At 47.4% G+C, this 19,398-nt stretch overlaps 1 protein-coding gene across 2 annotated transcripts in view; it reads right to left on the bottom strand.

Moving 5' to 3' along the window:
- Positions 1–6,969: 6,969 nt before the first annotated feature.
- LOC119977707 overlaps positions 6,970–19,398 on the bottom strand; it is a 53,408-nt gene continuing 40,979 nt past the window's right edge. For both annotated transcript variants that reach the window (XM_038818892.1, XM_038818891.1), the window contains 3 exons: positions 12,530–12,673; positions 12,363–12,415; positions 6,970–7,839 (listed from right to left, as the gene is read on the bottom strand). In XM_038818892.1, coding sequence (XP_038674820.1) covers positions 7,585–7,839; positions 12,363–12,415; positions 12,530–12,673 — 452 coding nt within the window. In that variant the 3' untranslated portion in view covers positions 6,970–7,584. The remainder of the gene's footprint in view (positions 7,840–12,362; positions 12,416–12,529; positions 12,674–19,398) is intronic.

Here is a 19,398-nt window from a genome sequence, read left to right as displayed (position 1 = left end):
GATATTGACCAGATAATCTGTTTTAGCGACGTGGGTTGTGGGTTAAATATTAGACGCTGGGGAGAACACCTCTGCTCTCCTTGGTAAGAGTATTGTTGGGAGTTTTGGTGATATGCATCACTGTAGATACACAAAGGGTTAATGGAAGTACATGTAGACTAGATAGACACTAGAGGGAGCACCAGAGACATGACACACAGACATTCAACCAATAGGTCAGTAAGATAGGACATGACCAATGGGCATTCACGATACACACAGAGGTGACACTACCACAGGGGGGCATTATACCAACCCATATATAAAGGGTACAGCACACATGATCTTCCTCTTTCCAGTGGAGACACTCAGTGAGTACAGACACAGGGTTGATTCAACATCACACCCACCACGTGGATTGTAGCAGACTGGTTCATCAGTCTGAGTAGCTATAGAAGGATTAACAGTAGAGGCGAACCCGAGTAGGAGAATTGTAAATAGTTCAATAAACGTGTTGAAATTATCTCCACGTCTGAACCTTCCTTTGTCAGAGTGAACATCAAGGAAGTAGCTTATGCTACGCCAAGAGCATAACAAGACATGGTACCAGTTGAGTGACTGTTTCAATCCATATAGTTATAATTTAGCAAACAGTGACAACCAGCAACAACAGCCAGGAAAGATGATTGAGATTCTGGTTCCACAGCGGCTCAGGTGCCACGGCAATCTCCGCGAAAACTGCCGTGCATTCAGGCAAAGGTTTGAGATCTTCCTGGTAGCAGCCGATCTACAAGACGTGGCCGATGCTGAAAAGACAGAGCTTCTGCTCACCATCGGCAGTGCCAGAGCATAAGAAATCTTCAAAACATTCAAGTTCTCCAAAGGGTAAAACTGGAGCGACTTCCAGGCAGTCCTGGACAAATTTGAACAATACTGCGAGGAAAACACAAACAAACCAACAAAAAACGGTAAGAGAAGCGCCAATACTCACCACGAGGCCGAGTTCCCGGAGCAGAGAACGACAATTTTGATCGGCGGCCATCTTGGTAAAGATGCTGCACATGCACAGTTGAGAAAAAGGCCCCAAGTAAAGGAACAGCGATCTGAGCATGCCCAATCGCTTCCTACGACCTACGTCACATGCTTCGTGACGTCAGAGGCCCCAGACCACGGCCACTTAAAGGGGAAATGTCCCAAAACACGGAAAAACATTTTTTAAAGCCGTAAAACCCAATTCTTTCACCTGGAACGACAGCACAATGCCTGAAATTTGACTAGTAGCTGAAAGTAACGTCTGCAGAACCCTGCAACAAGCAGTTAGCCCAAAGAGATGATACAGTCCTTGAAGGCTTGAATTCTGCTTTGGACATCGCGATCTCAATGCCAACTCCGACACAAAACCTGATGATATGGTCTTGGAAGACAACGACTCAGATGAAGATTTCACCTTGGGAGGTGACTACCCCAGTACCAAATCCGAACCGCAACTAGACGTGTTGTACATTGAAGAACCCGACGACGGGTTCTTCGGATTGGGGAATCTTCAGCCCAGCATATACGACATCCCGACTCATGAGTGCAGGATTATGCTGCAGCCTGATGCCAAGAGACAGAGAGCCATGAGTCCAGGGGTGGCAATTTTTGGGGTTTCGGAAGACCCGGGCGTCCAGGGGGAGAAAGAGGCCGATGTGTTGGCCTTTGCTTCCCTGATAGCCCGGCGACGAATATTATTGGCGTGGAGGGACTCAAAGCCCCCGAAGACTAAGTGGTGGCTTGCGGACATGTCGAGTTTCCTGGGGATGGAAAAAATTAAGTTCGCCTTGAGGGGATCTGTGCAGGGGTTCACCCGGAGGTGGCAACCATTTATTGACTTCTTTGCGGGAGAGTGAGCGTCAGTAGGGGGGTGGGGGGGAGGGTGGGGGGGAGGGGGGGGGGGGGGGTAGAGTAGAGTAGGAGGGAAAATATGGCGTTTAGTACCGGTGGGAGGGGAGCGGGCTTGTGCAATATGTTACGATGGAAGTATTGAAAGTACGTGGATGTTTGCACACTTTTGCCTTTTTTGCTTTCTTTCTGATGATGTCTGTAACTGTTTATAAAGCCAAAAACTACCTCAATAAAATTGTTTATTCAAAAAAAAGAGACAGAGAGCAGTACAAGCCCACAGAGAGCGGCCTGCTGCCACAGAGAGTGGCTCACGCACCACGAAGGGTCCCAGCCTCCACACAGAAAGTGACTCCAGTGTCACAAGCCTCCACACCGAGCTCGTGGACAGACTCCACGATAGAAGAAACGCAAGACTCCACACCGCAGTCCTTGCATGAACAAGAAGTGACTCAAGTGACACAAGCCTCCACAGCGAGCTCGTGGACAGCCTCCATGATAGAAGCAACGCAAGACTCCAAAGTGCAGTCCTTGCATGAACAAGACCATGAGGGTCTAGCAACCTCCTCTGAGCAACCAGCAGCAGACGATTCAAGTCTGCCACGCTCAAGTGAACAACAGAAAGACTATGACAGTCTACCACACTCCAGTGAACAACAAAGCGACTATGACAGTCTGCCATGCTCCAGTGAACAACAAAGCGACAATGACAGTCCACCCAGATTGTTTGAGCCACCAGAAGAAGACTCTGACAGTCTACCCAGCTCAAGTGAACAACAAGAAGCTACTAAGGCTCTACCCACTGTATGTAAGACAAGTGACGACAGCATCCCACTTCCCTTACAAGATGTGCACCTCAGCTAGTGTGTACAGAGGCACTCGACGATCACAGTGAGACTATTGGTGACTCCGGTGACACCACGTTACTTCAAACCTCATTCGCTCGAGCCTCTCCACAAGCAAATGCATTCCTGAATGTTTTGACTCCGGACGTGGAGCATCACAAAATCTCAGAAGATGCAAGTGAACCTGAAATGACTCCGGACGGGGAGGGGCAAGAAGCCAAAACTGACTCGGGTGACACAGACCAGACTCCAGACGGGGAGCATCAACAAGCCAACGCTGATTCATGTAAGCCGGACATGACTCCAGACGGGGAGCACCGCAAACTCAGTGACGGCCGCTCAAGGTGACAGCAGATGCCACAAAGCACGCTGACACGAGTAACTGTGTGAGGGACACGTATTATCCACAGAGTGAGGTCCTTGAGCGCAGCAAACACGGCAACAACAACACAACCTATGAAAACCATATCAAAGACAACGACACAACGCGCACCAAAGGCAACATCGTCGACAGCAAGCACGGCAATGACTACACCAATGGGACTACGACTGGTACAGCATGGTACAACTCTGCCCATGAGGGACACTGTTACTGCTCAGCTCAGTACAATGACATACCATGGCAGGACGATGTATCTTCCCAATTCACGTTTGCTGCACTACCAACAGGCAACCTGGCTTTCAGGACAGATGCCATCCAACATCGCTACCACAAGCATCGGAAGAAAAACAGACTCCAAATCAGACAACAAAGTGATTTGACCACTTCTTGGTTCCTCATGCACAGGGACAAGGATGGTGTTTACAATGCAATGCCACCATCAACGTCACCACCTCACCAACCCAACAATAAAAATATTCGACCATAATAATTGATGAATTTTGGACTCATGCATATGATTTGGACTTATTGTTTAGTGATCACTGTTATCATAACTTGTACATAGCATCACTTATCTACCTGTTTTTGTTAAATTTTGTTTAACACTGTACAGGAAATCTGTAACACGAAAAAAGGGGGATGTGGTGATATGCATCACTGTAGATACACAAGGGGTTAATGTAAGTACACGTAGACTAGGTAGACACTAGAGGGAGCACCAGAGACATGACACACAGACACTCAACCAATAGGTCAGTAAGATAGGACACGACCAATGGGCATTCACGATACACACAGAGGTGACACTACCACAGGGGGGCATTACACCAACCCATATATAAAGGACACAGCACACATGATCTTCCTCTTTCCAGTGGAGACACTCAGTGAGTACAGACACAGGGTTGATTCAACATCACACCCACCACGTGGATTGTAGCAGACTGGTTCATCAGTCTGAGTAGCTATAGAAGGATTAACAGTAGAGTCGAATCCAAGTAGGAGAATTGTTAATAGTTCAATAAACGTGTTGAAGCTATCTCCACGTCTGAACCTTCCTTTGTCAGTGTGCATATCAAAGAAGCAGCTTATGCTACGCCAAGAGCCTAACAAGACACTCCTGACAGGGCAGATGGGGCCTCAGTTTTTAAAAAATATTTCTTTGCTCCCCTCGTTTTTCTCATTTTCTCCCAACTTTACACCCACCAACAATAAACAATAATCAGTAACAAATATGTCAATCCCCATAACGATATCAACGATCCCATCCTCCCACCAAACCCCAAACATTCGGCCACATGTTCACATAAACAAATGACAAAAAGGAATCAGGAATCGCCCAGAACCACCATTAACACACACAGCCCCCCTCCCCCCCAACCCTCCCACGCACCCCCCCCCCCCCAACTAATGTTCAGTGTTATCCAGTTCTTGTAAGTGCATAATGAATAATGCCCATGAATTGTAGAACCCCTCCATCCTTCCCCTCAGTTCAAACTTAAACTTCTCAAGGGTCAAGTATTCCAACAGGTCCCCCCGCCACGCCAGGGCACAGGGTGGAGAGGCTGCTCTCCATCCCAGCAGGATCCACCTTCGGGCGATCAACGAGGCGAAGGCTACAACATCTGCCTCCGCACCCGTTTCCAACCCCGGCTGGTCCGACACCCCGAATATGGCCTCCCGAGGGCCCGGGTCCAGTTTCACGTGCACCACTTCAGAAATTACCCTAAACTCCTCCTTCCAGTAATCCTCCAGCTTTGGACAGGACCAAAACATATGAGCGTGATTAGCGCCCCCCCCCCCCCCCACCCCCGCCACGTTCACACACATCTTCTACCCCTTCAAAGAATCGGCTCATCCTTGCCCTCGTGAGGTGTGCTCCGTATACCACCTTCAGCCGTATCAGCCCCAACCTCGCGCACGAGGTGGAGGCATTCACTGTCCAGAGCACCTCACACCAGAATCCCTCCTCCATATCCACTCCCAACTCTTCCTCCCACTTTGCTTTGATCCCTTCTAGTGGTGCCTTCTCCTCTTCCAAAATAGCTCCGTAAATCGCTGACGCTACCCCCTTCTCCAGTCCCCCTGTCAGATGGGGCCTCAGTTTGATTTATTTTTTGTTTTTATTTATTGCCACGTGTACCGAGGTACAGTGAAATGTATTATTCTGCATACAGTCCAGACAGATCGTTCCATACATGAAAAAACATAGAGTAGAATGGCTCGCGACTGCCGCTGCGGCCACCGTGTTGGCGCCAATGGCACAGCTTCTCCGCTCTGCGGAGAATCGCATGGCCTGGTCTTGGGGATTCTCCGGCCCAGGGCTGGAAGAATGCCGCCCCTGGCAACAGCGGGGAAGAAATTGTTTTTGAATCTGTTTGTGCGTGTTCTCAGACCTGTGTATCTCCTGCCCGATGGAAGAAGTTGGAAGAGTGAGTAAGCCGGGTGGGAGGGGTCTTTGATTATGCTGCCCGCTTTCCCCAGGCAGCGGGAGGTGTGGACAGAGTCAATGGATGGGAGGCAAGTTTGTGTGATGGACTGGGCTGTGTTCACATTCTCTGAAGTTTCTCTGCTACCCCTATCCATGAAAAATCTATCAATCCTATTATTGAAATCTCCAATTGTATCCATAGCTTTTTGTAGGCAGAGGATTGTGAATTCTCCCTCACCCTGTGAGTGAAGAACTCTCTGATTTGCCTCATGTGTAGCCTGGCACGGATTTTAAGATTGTGTCTCTCTGTTCCTCCCGCCAGAGGACATAACTTTTCTGTATCGACTCACATATTTGTCAGTCTGAGAGGTGGAGCGTGACGAATAGACACTTTGGTCCTTTCTCCAGCCTCACTGCCTGCTTTAACTTTCATCACTGCTTCACTAATAGTCTTTCATCTTCAGTGCTGTGGCACAGATGCACTTTTCTCTGTTATAACGATACAACGATTGATGACAGGTGTGACGCATAGTGGTGTTTACGTCTTTTTCTGCATTCCTGATGTTGACGTTACAACACAGGGACAACAAACTCCATCAAAGTTCACCGCCCTTGACATGCACCTCATTCAATTTGGTCCAAGATTTTTACGTGTCGTACATGTAAATATTGTGGGCTTCTGAAACAAACTCTCCAATGACCACAGAAGGAAGCCACTCAGCCCATTGTGGTCTGTGCTGGCTCTTTGAAGAGATATCCAATTAGTCACACTCTCTCTGCTCTTTTCCCCAGGGTTCCAGGTATTTATTCAATTCTCTTTTGAAGATTATTATGAATCTGCTTTCACCAGCTTCTGGCGAAGATGGTGGCATGGCAGAAATATTAGTGGTTAATAGTAATAATATAATCTTTATTATTGTCACAAGTCGGCTTACATTAACACTGCAATGAAGTTACTGTGAAAATCCCCTGGTCGCCACATTCCGACGCCTGTTCGGGTACACAGAGGGAGAATTCAGAATGTCCAATTCACCTAACAAGCACGTCTTTCGGGACTTTTGGGAAGAAACTGGAGCACCCGGAGGAAACCCACGTAGACACGGGGAGAACGTGCAGACTCCGCACAGACAGTCACCCAAGCCGGGAATTGAACCTGGGACCCTGGTGCTGTGAAGCCACAGTGCTAACCATTGTGCTACCGTGCCACTCCAGTGAGCCAGGCGAATGAGGTGGGTTGCACATAGCAAGATCCTACATATCGCAACGTGACGACAACAAGCTAATCTGTTTCTCAGTGATGTTGATTGAGGGATAAATATTCAGCAGGACACTGGGGAGAACTCCTGCAGCTCTTTTTTGTAATAGTGGCATTGGCAGCGTCTGTCCCCACCTGACAGGCCAGACAGACTCTCAGTTTAACGTCTAGTTAATTCTATTTAACACAATGTAAATTCTTTCCATATTTATCCATTTAATATTAATCATTAAAATAGTTGTTTTAAATGCATTAGTTAAATAATTATTCTGCAAAAAGTTCAATTTTAGTACAGGCCAATGAAAATCATTCTTCTTGTAACAAACTTTACATTTTACAAAAATTGAAGAGCACGCACAGAAGTTCCATGTATATTCATTGCCTAATTTAGTTATAAAAAAACACAAAATATACAAACAGCCTCTGACAGGATTCATTATCCTTGGGAAAGCTGTGTCCTGGGCTCCGAAAGTGAGTCTCGTGGAGAGTATCTGAAAGCAGTGTTATAAAGAAAATGTTCCCTTTTGGCTGAGTGTTAGAATCAGTGGAGGGAAGGTAAAGCAACAATTGCACTCGTCAGCTGGTCATTGACAGGCAGCCCTATGTCTGGGACGATATAGAGAGATGTCCTTCATGAATCCCAAACGTCACAGCACTCGTCAAATTCGTTCTCAGGTGGCCCATGGAATGCAACACCTGGAAAAATAGTTTGGGCTGTCAGGTCCAGCACAAATCGAAAAACAATAGTTAGAAAAAAGGCTGCCCGCCTCCAGCAGAGCCTCCTCTTTTTGTTTAAATAAAGAAGCATTGTTCAATGTTTGATATTTATGGCAGCATATTCTGTATCTTCATCCGGGGCTGTGACTGATGCCTTTCTGCATAACATGGACGTGTTCAATGAAGCATAAATAATTGGATTGTTTGAACCATCGTCAAAAGCATCAGTTCCGTGATTTGCAGGATTATTGCAATCGTTAACAGTTAAAGAATTTGGAGTTGTCGAGCCTTCAGGACGTCCATTCATGTTTTCATAGATTGTAGGTTTGCCATTATTTACAGTCATAGCCTTGAAAATGAAAGGAAAAAGAAGCAATGAGATTTTCCGCCGACATATATATAAATATACTCTCGCTGACTTCCAGAGGGATATTGATTTACCAATAAAACATGCAAGTAATGTTGCAATGTTGGGGAAAGGAACTGCATTGTTTAACTTTTCTCACTGCCCTCGCAATCCAGTTTTAGCGCTTTGCTGAGGTGGTTTAAATTTCCGACCCCGGATCCGAACAGCACCGAATGTGTTCTGAATCGATATTATCATGGGAGTGTCCCTTTAAGAAAGGTTTTTGTTTCATCACATGGCTTCAGTGATGTCATTTTGTGGGTGGAGCTGAGCTGTGGCTGTGAGGGGTTTTTTTTAGTTTCATTTTTAGTTTGACTGCTGGGGACTCAGAGGAAGAAAGAAGTGTTTCTTTTCCACTGTCTTTGTATGTTTTAATTTTGAAGACTTGTTCCAGTAGAAAATCCATTGGTTATGGCTCCCTGTTTTGGCAACTTAAAATATATAGTTTGCTTTCCGGAAGGAGTTGCAATCTGCTGGTGAGACGGGGTCAGAATCTCAGGAAAAGCCAGTCTTATTCAAGTGAGAATGCAGAGTGCTGGGCCACACCCTTGAAAAGGGATTTTTGGTTTATGGGATTTTGTTTTTGAATTGGAACAGTTAAGGGGAAATTCATTACGCATTGTACATAGATTACTGTAGCTGTGTGGTGTCTTTAGGTTTATAAGTGATAAAAATTCTGTTTGTTTATATATATATGTTAACTAAGTTCTTAGAATAAAGCTTGTTTTGATTAAGGAAGACTGTTGAATCATACCTGAAGGGAAGGCTCCTGTGCTCATCCTTGCCAAATTCAACATAAAGGTTGTAGGTCAGGTGGAATTCATAACATACTTTGGAGTTTCTGAGCCCTGACCCATAACAATATCTGCAATGCTATTTACTCCCATTACACAAATGGAGAGAACCAAGTTTATGTGGTAACCATTGTTTATTGGGCATTGGTGGTTGGGGCCAACTCTTTGAATATTTTTGAGGCAGAGGTAGATATTGATGAATAAGTGGGTCAAAGGTTATCGGGTGTTGGAAGGAATGTGGAGCTGAAGTTAAAATGATCTTATTGAATGGCGGAGCACGCTCGAGGGGCCGAGGGGCCGAGTGGCCTCCTCCTGGTCATAATTTGGATGTTTGTATGCACATGAAACATTTAATTGAACACGACAAGGAGCCATTTGCAGAAGAGATAATTTCAGGAACAGAGATGCACCCAGTAACCGGTTGCTAATGACTTACGTCCATTCTCAACCTTGCAACCTTCCATCTGTTTTTTTGCTGTAGATAGACTTGGGGGAAAAGACTCTGCGTTTACATGTCGCCTCTCATCATGTCAGGATGTACTAATGATGGAAATGTAATAGCCAACTTTGTGCACAGCAAGATCCCACAAACAGCAATGTGATAACTAATCACCAGATCATCTGTTTCTATTGATCGTGGCTGCCACTAGCCGGTTTAGCTCAGCTGGTTGGACAGCTGGTGTGTGAAGCAGAGCGAGGGCAGCAGCATGGGTTCAATTCCTGTACCGGCTGAGGGTATTCATGACCTTGTCCCTCTCACCTGAGGATCGGTACCCCTCAGGCTAAATAACCACCAGTCAGCTCTGCCGCCGAAAGGGGAAAGCAGCCCATGGCCATAGAATTTACAGTGCAGAAGGAGGCCAGTCGGCCCATCGAGTCTGCACCGGCCCTTGGATAGGGCACCCTATCTAAGCCCACACCTCCACCGTAACCCAGTAACCACACCTAACCTTTTTTGGACACTAAGGGCAACTTAGCATCGCCAATCCACCTAACCTGCGCATCTTTGGACTGTGGGAGGAAACCGGAGCACCCGGAGGAAACCCACGCACACACGGGGAGGATGTGCAGACTCCACACAGACAGTGACCCAAGCGGGAATTGAACTTGGGACCGTGGAATTGTGAAGCCACAGTGCTAACCACTGTGCTACTGTGCCGCCCAAATTTAGAGTATCCAATTCATCTTTTCAAATTAGGGGGCAATTTAGCGTGACCAACCCACATACCCTGCACATCTTTGGGTTGAGGGGGGCGAAACCCACACAGACACGGGGAGAATGTGCAAACTCTACACGGACAGTGACCCAGAGCTGGGATCGAACCTGGGACCTCAGCGCCGTGAGGCTGCTGTGCTAACCGCTGTGCCACCCTGCTGCCCCAGATCCCCCTCACTCCCCACAGCCTTTAATATCCCACCCAGTCTAATCGTCCACATGCCCTCACTGTCCATTCACTTAGATTTTCAAGTCTGCTTCAGCTGTAGTTAGTGACTGAGATTTCCACATCCTCATGACCCTGTGAGTAAAGACACTTTTGGAAAATGTCCCCATCAATTCCTTTTGTAATTATCATTAATTTGTGCTTCTCATAACACTGTCAGGATCAGTCTTTAAGTTTCATTCCTCCAATGATAATTGGACCTGAAATTCTTAATTCCGTCTTCAGCAGCTGCTGCGTGAGTCAGGTTTGATTAAAGTTTTACCAAAACAACAAAACCTATGAATAAGGTTAAACTAAGTGTCTAAATGGCTAAAGGCGCCTATCAAAGACCTGATAGATGTACTCTGCTGAATCTCCCTCAATTCTCAGCCTCAGATCTACAGCGATGGAACTGGAAATAAATTTTACAATGATTATTTGTTTGAAGTATAAATATTCACAAATTAGTTAAGCAATGCTGAATGAGGGTTTAGCTTGAAGTAGCCCCAATCTGGTCTCTGTTTTAGGGTAAATCTCCTTTTATAGTCTTCTAAATCTTTAATAGTCTCACAGCTTCTCGATCACCATTGTACTAAACGGGAAAATCTCACACTGGGAAATGGTTTAGCTCTAGGGGCACTAGGGGCTGGTTTAGCTCACTGGGCTAAATCACTGGCTTTTAAAGCAGACCAGCAGCACGGTTCGATTCCCGTACTAGCCTCCCCGGACAGGCGCCGGAATGTGGCGACTAGGGGCTTTTCACAGTAACTTCATTGAAGCCTACTCGTGACAATAAGCGATTTTCATTTTTCATTTAATTTCAAATGATGCACATATACCACGTTCCTCCTCAGATATAAGAGTCACTCAAGATCAACGTTAATTGGGTTAAGCTGATTTGAAAACTATTAAAACTAGCTAAACTACCCACTGACCGTCCCTTTCTTTACATTTTGTGAATAAAATTTACAACGTTGGAACTGACAATTCAACACAATTATGTTTATTTTCCTCCTATCCTCCCTTTACCTCACCCTGTCAGCATTTCCTTCTATTCCTTTCTCTCTCATGTGGTTATTCAGCCTCCCCTTAACTTCCCCTTACTATTCATCTCAACTACTCCCTGTGGGAGTGACTTCCACATTCTCATCTCTCTGCAGAATGCGTTTCTCCTGAATTCCTGACTGGATTTATTAGTGACTCCCTCACATTTACAGTCTCCCATAAGTGGAAAATTTTCCAATACATGTATCATTCAGAGATCATTCCTGATTTAAACATTCCTATCAGGTCACCCCTTCTCTATTCTAGAGGGGGCCTGTCACTCTATCCTGAAGCAACGACAATTGTCAGGGACCTGTGGTGCCACAGGACATCACAGAGTCAGGGATAGCGAGAGGCTCGGAGGCGATGCAGAGGAGATTGACGAGAATGTTCCCAGGGACGATGGTCTTCAGTTAATGTGGAGGGACTGGAGAAGCCGGATTGTAATCCTTAGAGTGAAGGAGGTTAAGGGGAGTGTTGCTGATCAGAAGATCCAAATTTAAGCTAATTGGCACATAAAGCTACCAGGGAGATGAGGAGAAACGTTCGATGCCATGGGTTGTTGTGATCTGGGACGCAGCATCCTGAAAGGGCAGCGGAAACAGATTCAATAGTAAGTTTCAAAAGGGAATTGGGTAAATACTTGAAAAGGAAGAGTTTGGAGGGCTGACATTAACAACGTACATTTATACAGTACCTCCCATGGAGCAACATATCCCAAAGGGTTTGACTGGAGAATTATCATTTGACACTGAATCACATCAGGGGATATTAGCGCAGTGACAGAAAGCTTGGCCAAGGAGGTAGATTTTAAACAGTGTCTGAAAGGAGATGGAGAGGTTGAGGGAGGAAATTTCAGAGCTTAGGGCCCAGACAACTGAAGGCCACCAGTGATGGAGTGATTCAAATCGAGATGTGTTAGCGGCTAGTTGGAGAAGCCCAGACTTCCGAGGATCATAGAGCTGGGGGGGGGGGGGGGGGGGGGGGGGGGGGGGGGGGGGGGTGAGAGCGGGATAGTGAGACCACCAGGATAGATCCTTCATCGAGCCAGCACAAGGCACTATGGGCCAAATGGCCTTTTTCTGTGTGGTGTGGTTCTATAATTAAGTGCACGAGGCACATTAGAGACGGAAGAGAGACATTACTTTGACTTTCAGCTCTACATTATTTCTAATGAGAGTGAAATAATGAAAAAATGCAGACTCACGTGACATTCATGCCTTCCACAGCTATCAACGGGTTCTCTCGTTTCTCCAGGTTCTAGGAAAATGACGAATAAACTGATTATGTAGCAACGGCAGAAGAAATGTATTTTAAAATAAGGTTGTTATTAAATGAAAATTGTGATGATATGGATTGGACTGGAATTCTCACCATTAAAGTTTCTGATGCAGAAATATGTGATCAGCACAAGAAATAGGACAGTGCCCAAAATTCCCACGACAATAATACTGTAAAAAATCCAAATCGGGGTACCGAGAGGATTTTGTGTCTTCATTGTGGAGTTTGCAGAGGTCTCTGTAGACACAAAAGGTACAGAGTTTATAGCTCACAGGTTACGTACAAGCTGAGGAGACAAATACTGTGCACCATTCCCCAAACTCCCCTCCCCCCCAGTAACATTTAAAAATATTGCCACCAGGAAATAGGGCCTGGCATTGATATGATGCCTTTCATAAACCTTAGGGTGTCTCAAAGTGCTTCACAGCCACTTTTAAAGTGAAGTTACCGTTATGATGTAGGAAACACTGCAGCCAATTTGTGCACAGCAAGATCTCGCAATCAGCAATGCGACAATGACTGGATCATCTGTTTTTCTGTTTCGGTTGAGGGTAAAACATTGGCCAGGACACTGGGGAGGCCCTCCCTGCTCCTGTTTGAAATAGCGGGCATGGGACCTTCTCTGCCCAGATTACCCACGGAGCCACACTGTTCATCTTCAGCAGACTGGTGATTTCAGAAGGCTGGTTATTTAAGTAGACCGGTGATTTTAGCAGACCGGTGATTTCGGCAGACCGGTTATTTCGGCAGACTGGTGATTTCGGCAGACTGATGATTTCGGCAGACCGGTGATTTCAGCAGACCGGTGATTTCGGCAGACCGGTGATTTCGGCAGACTGGTAATTTCAGCAGACCGGTGATTTCGGCAGACCGGTGATTTCGGCAGACCGGTGATTTCGGCAGACCGGTGATTTCGGCAGACCGGTGATTTCAGCAGACCGGTGATTTCAGCAGACCGGTGATTTCAGCAGACTGGTTACTTCAGCACGGACAGTTGCACGGAACCTTACTGTGGAGTTAGCAGCTGTGTGATTTTGTACATTTGTTAAAAATGGCTCATTTGGGGAGGATTTAGTCTGGGATTCTCTCACTGCAGAACCTCAATGGGGTGGAAATACCAAGCTGCTAACTTGCAAAGGAGCATCAGATCTATCTCTGCTCGAGCCGAGATCTTGTCCTAGAACTTGTTCAGATTTATTCCTCCTAAATTTTCTCAAAGCAGGAGTTATGTTCTGTGGTGTCACCATTCATTAGGATGCACACACAACATGAATGTGTTTAACTAGCACAATGTTTTATTGTCAAACACGTGGAAAGGCAACTAACAGAAATAAATATATATATAGACAAAGTTACTTGGAGTTACTCAAAGTGCGACTGTCCTGTTCTACGACCTATCACCAACTGCCCGGTGTCCCACGTCACAGGACCGAGGTCTGACGCCACCAACTGGTTGGAGGTCGCAGTGCAAATTATGTACAGTGTCATTCACCAACATATCACCACATCCCCCTTCCTTTGGAGGTGTCAACATTTATATACAAAAAACATTATTTACAATGAACATAAACATTGTTTATATTGATATGTACAAAGGCATGATGGTTTTAAACATAAATTGTTAGAAGTTCAGTCTATCCGGCTTGTACTGCAATCTGTTTCACACTCTGAGTACTGGCTGACTCAGTTAACGTGCCCCACCTTCTTCTGGTGCTGGTGTTTCTGTTCTTACAACATTTCCTGCTACGGATTATTTATTGATCACTGGCTCCATGGTGTGGGTCATGTCTTCCTCAGATTTGGTGTTGCACGCCAGCTCTTCCACTGGATTCTACACCAAGGGCACTTTTAGTAACGCCCTCTGGTTCCTTTGTAGGACCGAACCATCCTCCATGATGACCCATGACCAGCCCCAGGCATTCCTTTTCGATCTGCGCATGTCGGCACTCTGTTTCAGTCATTGCCCTCGGGGTATGTGCCGCCGGCAGCCAGCTGGCATCTGCACCCTGCTGCCGAAGCACCGCATCCTGAGACACTTGGGTCCTTTTTGTCGGGTAAAAGAAAGCAAGGTCTGGCGCTGTCGTTCGCGAGATGCACAGTGCCTGCCATTCCTGCTCTTGCTTGGGTGTCCAGTTGAAAACTACATCCTGCTTGATTAAATCTCGCAAGTGGGATGTTTTTGAGGCCAGGTTGGGGATAAATCTGCCCACAAAGTTTTTTGCCCAGTACACGTAAGATGCCTTTTTTGACTTTGGGCTTTGGCATCGTTAGAATGGCCTTTTCAGCATCTGGCTGTACACGTTTTGCCGATAACCTGTCTCCTAAGAATGCGATGGTATCCACCCCGATTTGGCATTTAGTCTGATTTGCTTGAGACTATTTTTTAAAATCCTTTGTAGGACTTGTAACCGCCTTTCATAATTTCCTTCACGTGTGGACCCCCAGGTGATGATGCCATCAACGTGGACCCGGAAGCCTGGTAATCCTTCGACTATGTGCTCCATGGCACGATGGAAAATTTCAGACGCCGAAATTATGCTGAACGGCATTTGCAGGAAGCAATAGCGCCCGAAGGGTGTGTTGAATGCACGCAACCTTGTGCTCGCATTGTTGAGCTTCAGCTGCCAGAAGCAGTCCAAAGATGTGCGGGTTAGGTGGATTGGCCATGCTAAATTTGCCCGTAGTGTCCTAAAAAGTAAGGTTAAGGGGGGGTTGTTGGGTTACGGGTATTGGGTGGATACGTGAGTTTGAGTAGGGTGATCATTGCTCGGCACAACATCGAGGGCCGAAGGGCCTGTTCTGTGCTGTACTGTTCTATAAGCCTTGCGACACATCCAGCTTGCTGAAACAGGTCGCTCCTGCCATTTTGCACGCTATCTCTTTCCTCTTCAGGATCGGGTAATGTTCCCTTTTTATACTTAGCTGGAGATCCTTGGGGTCCATACATATCCTCAGGTCACCATTCCTCTTTTTCACGCACACCATGGAGTTGACCCAGTCGGTGGGCTCCTCGATGCGCCTGATGACTCCCAAATCCGTCATTCTTTGCAGCTCAGCCTTCAGATTGTCCCTCAGGGGAGCCGGTACACATCTGGGCACGTGCACGACCAGCTCCTCATGCTCCTTCACTGGATATAATATGTCAACGGCAAAGTGCCAAATCCTTAAAACACCTCCGGATAATCCTTCATGATGGACTCCGCAGAGATACGTCGGCGGGATGCCATGCTATCCATCGTATACACCTGTTTGACCAGACAAGCTGGTTCACAGGCCGCCACGCTAATGAGCGAATCGTGGTCCGTCTTCACTCTGGAGAACATTATTCTGCGTGTTCTGTCCTTGACCGTGACTTCGAGCTCACATGGCTCCTCAGGATGTGATCTGATGCCCATTGTGATCCTTCAGGACAACCGTCCGTGGAACCATTGTACATTTGACTTTGAGACGCTCCACTGCTGACAGTGGGAGCAGGTTAGCGCTTGCTCCCGTGTCAAGCTCACAGTTAATCGACGTTCCATTAATCAGTAGCGGGATCACCCATCTGTCCTCAATGGTCCCCTCATTTGCGCCATTGTGGCTGCAGATGGTGAGAGCAGATGTTTTACTTTGGCCAGTCAAACCCTTTGTGTCCCTTTCTGAGGTCAGGTGCACATCAGCCTGGCCATCGGTGCTTGTATCTGCACCCACACTCACTCCAGTCAAGCGGCAAGCGTATGGCGCATCGCCTCGCAAAATGCCCCATCCGGCCACACTGGTAACACACTTACCCCAATGCTGGCCATCGTTGTGCCAGATGTCTGTTGCCGCACAAAATGGCGGCTCTGGTCAGTCACCTAAAATGGCCACCGGCATCAACGTTTCTTATTTAACGGTATGACACTGCTCCCAAAATGGCTGCCATGCTGAGAGCACATTTCTTTTTCTGCTGCGCCACAGTGATAATGGCACCAACGTCTTCTTTGGGACTAGCACCAACATTTTTTAAACTGAACGTACATAGTCGCTGCCCAGCCACCTCACTCGCCTCGCATATTTTGTTAGCATCTTCGAGCGTGAGGCCGTCTTCGCCCAGCAATCTCTCATGGAGCCCATTATTTGATGTGTCAAAAACTATTTGGTCCCAGATCATTGAAGAATGTAGATGACCAATATTGTAAGATTGGGCCTTCAACCTTAATTCTGTCGCATAACTGTCAAACGATTCATCGGCCTTCTTGGTGCAAGTACAAAAGAGGTACCTTTGAAACATTTTGTTCTTTTTCGGAGAGCAGTGCCGATTGACATGATCGATCACCTCGTTGTATCTCCTGCTTTCCTCGTCGCTATCAAAAGCGAAGGAATTGTAGATTGTGATTGCTTGAGGACCTGCTACTGTGAGCAGCAGCACAGTGCGCCACTCGTTAGACTGCGCCTGGAGGCCAAGGGCCAAGATATAGAGTTAAAACTGCTGTTTAAAAACACGCCAGTTTTCATCTATGTTATCCGAGACTTGAAGCTGTTGGGGTGCCTTTAAACCTCCCATCTCAAGCTTCACTGCCGTTCGCTGCACTGAGTCGCAGTTAGTTGCAGTTCACGAGGTCGGCTGAAGATTCTTCTTTCTGTTCCGTTCTTCGGCCGGCTTTACTTTGTCTTTTCTGCAGTCACCTTTAAATGTTCAGTACACCTGGTACCATGTTGTGTTCTGTGGTGTCACCATTCATAACGATGCACACACAACATGAATGTGTTTAACTAACACGACGTTTTATTGTCAACACATGGAAAGGCAACTAACAGAAATAAATATATATATAGACAATGTTACTTGGAACTATGTACAGTATCATTCACCAACATGTCACCACAGAGAAATGTTATAATCCGATAGAAACAGAGGGAAAGGAAGAGGAGGATCCCATTAATGTTCTCGACCGTGTTCCACTATTCAATTAGATCATGTCTGATCTGTATTTTAGCTCCATCTACCTGCCTTATTTCTGTAATCCCTCACCCAGAAAAATCTATCAAACTCAATTTGTAAATTGTCATTTCACCCCCCTTCCCCCGCACGGTCCCCAATGAGCCACAGCAGCTGTTCGAGGGGGACATGGTTCCAGATTTCTACTGAATCATGCCCCACAGCTGGAGTACTGTGTGCAATTCTGGTCACCACATTATAGGAAGGATGTGATTGCGCTGGAGGGGGTGCAGAGAAGATTCACCAGGATGTTGCCTGGGATGGAGCATTTCAGTTATGAAGAGAGGTTGGATAGGCTTGGGTTGTTTTCTCTGGAGCAGAGAAGACTGAGGGGTGACCTGATCGAGGTGGACAAGATTATGAGGGACACGGACAGGGTGGATAGGGAGCAGCTGTTCTCCTTATTTGAAGGATTGATTACGAGTAGCCACAAGTTCAAGGTGAGGAGCAGGAGGTTTAGGGTGGCTTTTTTCCCCTGAGGGTGGTGACGGTCTGGAACGCGCTGCCTGGGAGGGTGGGAGAGGCTGGAACACACTGCCTGGGAGGGTGGTGAGGGTCAGGAACACACTGCCTGGGAGGGTGGGAGAGGCTGGAACACACTGCCTGGGAGGGTGGTGATGGTCTGGAACACGCTGCCTGGGAGGGGGGTGAGGGTCTGGAACGCACTGCCTGGGAGGGGGGTGAGGGTCTGGAACACGCTGCCTGGGAGGGGGGTGATGGTCTGGAATGCACTGCCTGGGAGGGTGGTGTCGGTCTGGAATGCACTGCCTGGGAGGGGGGTGAGGGTCTGGAACGCACTGCCTGGGAGGGTGGTGACGGTGAGGAACGCACTGCCTGGGAGGGGGGTGAGGGTCTGGAACGCACTGCCTGGGAGGGTGGTGATGGTCTGGAATGCAGTGCCTGGGAGGGTGGTGAGGGTCTGGAACGCGCTGCCTGGGAGGGGGGTGAGGGTCTGGAACGCACTGCCTGGGAGGGGGGTGAGGGTCTGGAACGCACTGCCTGGGAGGGGGGTGAGGGTCTGGAACGCACTGCCTGGGAGGGGGGTGAGGGTCTGGAATGCACTGCCTGGGAGGGGGGTGAGGGTCTGGAATGCACTGCCTGGGAGGGGGGTGAGGGTCTGGAATGCACTGCCTGGGAGGGGGGGTGATGGTCTGGAACGCACTGCCTGGGAGGGTGGTAGAGGCGGGTTGCCTCACATCCTTTAAAATGTATCTGGATGAGCACTTGGCACGTCAGAACATTCAAGGCTATGGGCCAAGTGCTGGCAAATGGGATTAGGCAGACAGGTCAGGGGCCTTTAATGTGGCAGTACAGACTCGATGGGCCGAAGGGCCTTTTCTGCGCTGTATTTTTCTGTGACTCTGGAGCATTTCAGCTACCATGAGAGACTGGTTGGGTGGGGTTGTTTTCCTTAGAGCGGAGAAGGCTGAGGCGGATTGAGGTGAATAAAATGATGGGGGACACAGATTGGGTGGATAGAAAGAAACTTTTCCCCTTAGTGGAGGGGTCAATAACAGGTGGCACAGATTTAAGGTAAGGGGCAGGAGGTTTAGAGGGAATTTGAGGAAAAACACATTCACCCAGAGGTGGGAATCGAAGTCACTGCCTGAAAGGTTGGTGGAGGCAGAGACCCTCATAACATTTAAGAAGCATTTAGATGAGAACTTGCCAGAGCACACAAGGCTACAAGGCCAAATGCTGGAAAATGGGATTAAAGTAAATAGGGACTGTAAAACTCTCTGACTCCTCTACTCCTTGTTCCGGATTCCCAGCACCAGAGAGAGGGTGATGGTGGTGTTGTGGTAATGTCACTGGACTGGTTGAGGATCTCGGCTAATTCTCGAGGTGCACGGGTTCAAATCCCATGGGAGGTTGGCACTGCAAACGAAGATCAGCATTGATCATAGTGGAGCAGCGTCAAGTGATCCACTCTTCAGTTTCTCTCTGGCGCTCAGATCAAGGGGCTGGTTTAGCTCACAGGGCTAAATCGCTGGCTTTTAAA

Source organism: Scyliorhinus canicula, chromosome 14 (genome assembly GCF_902713615.1).
Source record: "Scyliorhinus canicula chromosome 14, sScyCan1.1, whole genome shotgun sequence".
In the NCBI taxonomy this organism is placed as follows: domain Eukaryota; kingdom Metazoa; phylum Chordata; class Chondrichthyes; order Carcharhiniformes; family Scyliorhinidae; genus Scyliorhinus; species Scyliorhinus canicula.
This window is presented reverse-complemented; position numbering and strand designations above follow the sequence as displayed.